This window comes from Semicossyphus pulcher, unplaced genomic scaffold (assembly GCF_022749685.1).
Source record: "Semicossyphus pulcher isolate SPU_LCO1_2020_fin unplaced genomic scaffold, fSemPul1.0.p SCAF_13, whole genome shotgun sequence".
Lineage (NCBI taxonomy): Eukaryota > Metazoa > Chordata > Actinopteri > Labriformes > Labridae > Semicossyphus > Semicossyphus pulcher.
The window spans coordinates 15319536-15324138 of NW_027211637.1; the positions used below are offsets into that span (position 1 = coordinate 15319536).

Here is a 4603-nt window from a genome sequence, read left to right on the forward strand (position 1 = left end):
CAAAAAAAAATCCACTTATTACAATCGTTTCCTCTCTCATGGCGCCATCTTCTGGAGAGTAGAACACATTTCAGTCTGAGAGATGATATAGTACAAGTTTAGGTGGTACTAAACAACCTTTGTGGATTCTTGGTTTTGGTGTCTGTAACTAGGACTCAAAGGGGGCTTTTTGACAGTTAAAAAAAAGACACAAATCTGTATTAAATCATAGATTAATTAAAATATACTCTGAATGTTAAATCTGATTCCTCTGATTAGGCTTTGTAGGTAACATACTGGTTTCCGCTTCTAAACTTTGTAAATTTTCTGTGCCTTACCAAGATATTGGCATGTGTGATCTTCAAAGCCCCTGCAGCATTAAAATCTTAATTTAATCTAAATATTGTTTTAAGTAGATGTAATAATTTCTGCCAGGAAATAAATATATATACAAGTTATGAAAGATTAAAAAAAGTTTGTCTTTTTAACTCTGACTTAATAGCTCAATTGGTTTATCCTATTATTTTGACTTACAGTAGCTTAATCAAATTTAAGGTTGGGTTAACAACAGAATGGGTAGGAATTTTTTTCTTTTAAGCATTTTATTACAGTAATTGCTATTATTTCTTATTTAATACATTTTCTTTTCTTGTTTGAAATAAAGCAGTCATTTTCCTTCTAAAAGTCTAGATATTTTTATCTCGACAAGCAGAGGAGATCCTGTCCGTTCATTTAGTAGTGAACCACCCATGAGACGCACCATCTCCTCCCAGCAGGTGGCAGTATAGTCCAACAACCACGATACAGCTGCAGTCCAGGGGAAGAGAAGAAGTATTATAGGAACGGGCGTTGCGTTCTGCTTTAAATTGAAAACAGAAATGGCGGGGCGAATATTTGTATTAAGCTCTCCAACTATGGAAATGTATCATTTGCCAGCTACTTGTGATGTCAAAGGTATGACAGGAGATTTTCAAAACGCAAAATAATGACGTGGCGAAGAATAAATAGTGTTTAGCCGATAGCCGTTAACTAAAGCTAGCTAAACTATGTTTATGTCGGGAGTCCCTTCTGATGTAAGCTACTGCTGGAGTGCCTTTCACACCTGTGCCATGTACACTAAATCAACCTTAGCTTTGCAATAATTTCTGACGCAAATTACTTTACGGGAACAGTCTCTATAAGAGGCCAAGTGACGGAGATTAAGAACAGTTAAAAGACAACGGTTATCATCATACCTGCGACAGTCTGTATTTGTTACAATTATCCGCCCATCTTCTACACGTGGAAATGTCAGGCAACGGGAAAGTCATCCCGCACACCCCGCTGGCTGTAGACTTCTGGCATGTCCGAAAGTGTCCAGGAGGACGGTTGTTCTTCCTGTCCCACATGCACAGCGACCACACGGTGGGTTTGACCTCCACCTGGAGCGACCGGCCCATCTACTGCTCTCCAACCACGGCCACCCTGCTCAGACTCAAACTGCAGGTGAGGGGCGTCACATGACACACATTTATGAATGTATATGTTTATTTGTATTTGTGTACAATGACAGAACATCACTCAGTTAAATTCATCGTCCGGGGCATTTCACAGTGTTGCCTTTATGTGTGATGTGAAGGCTAATTAGAGCAATTGGTCACACCTGTGCCCTGCTTCGTTGACTTGGTGGAACACGTGACTTAAGCTTGCGTCATTGCATCAAGGTTTGGTTAAATGTCGTGGTCATATTTGTCCACAGTATGTAAACATAGACGTTTTGTGAAAACCCGCTTTCATAAGAATTACAAAGTCATTATTTATTTTAGAAAGTAATCAATGTTCACTGGACTGGTCGTGGGTATAAAAACCCATTTTTCATTACAACATTGATACAAACACATGGTATGTGGTTAAGCATTTTATAATCCGTCCATCTACAAGTCTCTATAATGCTAATGATTTAGTGATAGTGTTTGAGAGCACTAACATGTTACTTCATAATCTCTGTTATTTAGTTGAGATGAGATGTGTGGATTTAGAAGGCTATCACGTCTGATCATCATGATTTTCACATTCATCAAAGTATCTGAATTTACTGCTCCATTGATTTTATGTACATTATTTTAATTTGGTTCGGCACTTAAAGTGGGCTTTACCAGGGAGCTAGAATAGGTAGATATACAAACTAGAATTTGTTATTATGTGATGTTATCAGATTGTGTGAAGATTAATTCTTTAAAAACATGTTGCAAAAATCTTTCTTCTCTCTTTTTAAACATTCAATAAGTTTTCTTGTGCTGATCTGATCATTTCTTTTCTGCTCAGGTGAAGGAACAGTGGATCCATCCTTTAGAGCTGGGGGAGCCATACCTGCTGCCACTGGATGACATCAGCAAGGAGAAGCTGGCGGTCACACTGATAGATGCTAACCACTGTCCAGGAGCCGTCATGTTTCTTTTCGAAGGCTACTTTGGCTCCATACTATACACTGGTCAGTGTCTGAATGCATGAATGCACTAGCAGAACACTTAATCTGTGATTGGTATTGTGTGATGTAAAAAACATGCCAAGAATAATAGGAAGTAATTATCAGTTATAACACATCCTTCATTTCAGGTGACTTCAGATACACTCCCTCCATGTTGCGTGAGCCGTGCTTGAGGACCAACACCACTATAGACGTCCTGTACCTGGACAACACCAACTGTGACCCCAATCGGACCCTCCCCTCCAGACAGAGAGCCACTCAACAAATCAAAGAGATCATCCGCAGCCATCCACACCACGATGTGGTCATAGGTAACATTATTTAGAACTTTCTAAACATGCCTCATTTACCTCATCTCATCAGGGTGTACATGTTGGTTCTCACCAGTTTAAAATAATTGCAGCTTCATATAATTTGAAAAAGTGAGTTATATATACTTTCCCTACGTAAAGCTGTACTACTTCTGTGGCCATGCTGCTGCTCCCTGTACTCAACAGTCACAGCTGACTCACAACCCCTCACTCTCTTTTGCGCTGTCTTGCAGGCCTGTACACACTAGGTAAGGAGTCCCTGCTGCTGGAGCTGGCCATGGAGTTTAAGACCTGGATCGAGGTGAGCTTTGAGAGGCTGCAGACCCTGAAAGCCCTGGAGCTGCCCGACGTCTTCACCACTGAAGCCGGAGCCGGTCGTATCCGAGCTGTGGAGCAGTCGGCTATCTGCTCTGCCGCTTTGCACCAGTGGAACAAAGATCAACCCACTCTGGCTATCTTACCGACCAGCAGGCCTCTGGTCTCTTTTCACCCCGACGTCCATGTGGTGCCCTACTCAGACCACTCCTCTTACCAGGAGCTGGAGGACTTTGTCTCTGCGCTAAAACCTACCTCCATTGTACCCATTGTAGGAAACTATGTACCTGAAAGCATCTCTGCCTTACTGCCCAGTAAAAAGCGCCAAGAAATCCTGGTGCCTGAGTCAGTCCAACACTACATGTTGAAATTGCCAGAGAACAGCTCCTCAGCGTATACCAGCCTTCGGCGCAGATATTTACGTCCTCCTGCTCCCAAAGGGGTGATATTCGAGTCTCCTGCAAGGGGACCCTTGAAGTCTTGCGAAGCCTGGGAGGCAGAGAGCCTGGAGCGGGATGCTTCTGAGGAGGACATGGATACAGAAAGTAGTGAAAAGGAATCTGACTGTGTCGTCATTGATCTGAACAAGGAACTCAGCCCAAACAAAAACAGTAGAGGGGCGGGTGACATGTGGAGCCTCAACATCATAGAGACCGTGTCTGTCAGGACCCCGAGAAAGCCTTTTGAAACAAACGCCAAAATAATCAACGAGACCGTGTCAAATGAAAACTACAGAAGTCAGCAGAACAGACATGAAAATGCTGAAAGCACACACGTCTTGTCACACGGTGATTGCATGAGTCAGCAGAGTGGACAAGGCATTGATCAGGACGAGGACATAATGTCAAATAACAATATTGTGAGTCAGCACAACGGACCTGGAGGTGATCAGAACGACAGCGTGACACTACAGCAAAGGAGCCATGATGATGATTCCCAATCGTCATCAAGCTTCTACACGGAGCTGCAGCAGGAGTTCATCGAGGAGCTTGAAGCAACTATTTTAAAGGATCTCCCCTTCACAGAATACGACTTCAAGGCATGTGGCCTCCTGAACTTGAGCTTTGTGCAACAGTTTCCCCTCTCTCCTTTGGAAATTGCGAACGAGGGTGACTTCTCAGACGCATAATGTGACCTGACACTCAAATGTAACGTTGGAGGCCTTTGTTATGTTTGTTTGTTTTTTTGTGTGGTGCCTCCATTCTGTTCAGGTGGCCTGATGTTTAAGTAGCAGACGAGTGTTCAAAAGGTCATGAGGTCATTGTCGGACTGGTCCTTTTGATGAATGACAAACCTTTGTCTTCACCTTTCATCGTGGAAGCCTTTTCCTTTGATGTGTGTAAGCCAGGGAGGATTCCTGTGGTTAAAAAAGTGTCTTTTCTCTTGTTATTGATGATGAAGGAGTGCACACCATGACATAGGCTGTCCCACAGCTTACAGTACTTTGTGATTCATGTTTGTATAGTCACATTTTAACAAGGTAGATGTACTATTATTACGTTTTACTTTCTCTTCAGAACGCACTTTTTGA

The 4603-nt window shown here is 42.5% G+C and overlaps 1 protein-coding gene across 1 annotated transcript; it reads left to right on the forward strand.

Annotated features, from left to right (window-relative positions):
* The first annotated feature begins 1266 nt into the window (after positions 1–1266).
* Positions 1267–4201, forward strand: dclre1b (DNA cross-link repair 1B). Its single transcript, XM_069659627.1, has 4 exons — positions 1267–1464; positions 2284–2449; positions 2575–2757; positions 2991–4201. Exons 1-4 carry the CDS (start codon positions 1267–1269, stop codon positions 4199–4201), a joined length of 1758 nt encoding a protein of 585 aa, XP_069515728.1.
* Positions 4202–4603: the final 402 nt, after the last annotated feature.

What these genes read in the sequence shown, in the direction of transcription:
- dclre1b (XM_069659627.1), top strand. Translation starts at nt 1,267, where the DNA reads ATGTCAGGCAACGGGAAAGTCATCCCGCACACCCCGCTGGCTGTAGAC. An exon ending in TGCTCAGACTCAAACTGCAG is followed by an intron (nt 1,465 to 2,283) that starts GTGAGGGGCGTC and finishes TTTTCTGCTCAG; the next exon opens with GTGAAGGAACAGTGGATCCA. An exon ending in TGGCTCCATACTATACACTG is followed by an intron (nt 2,450 to 2,574) that starts GTCAGTGTCTGA and finishes CCTTCATTTCAG; the next exon opens with GTGACTTCAGATACACTCCC.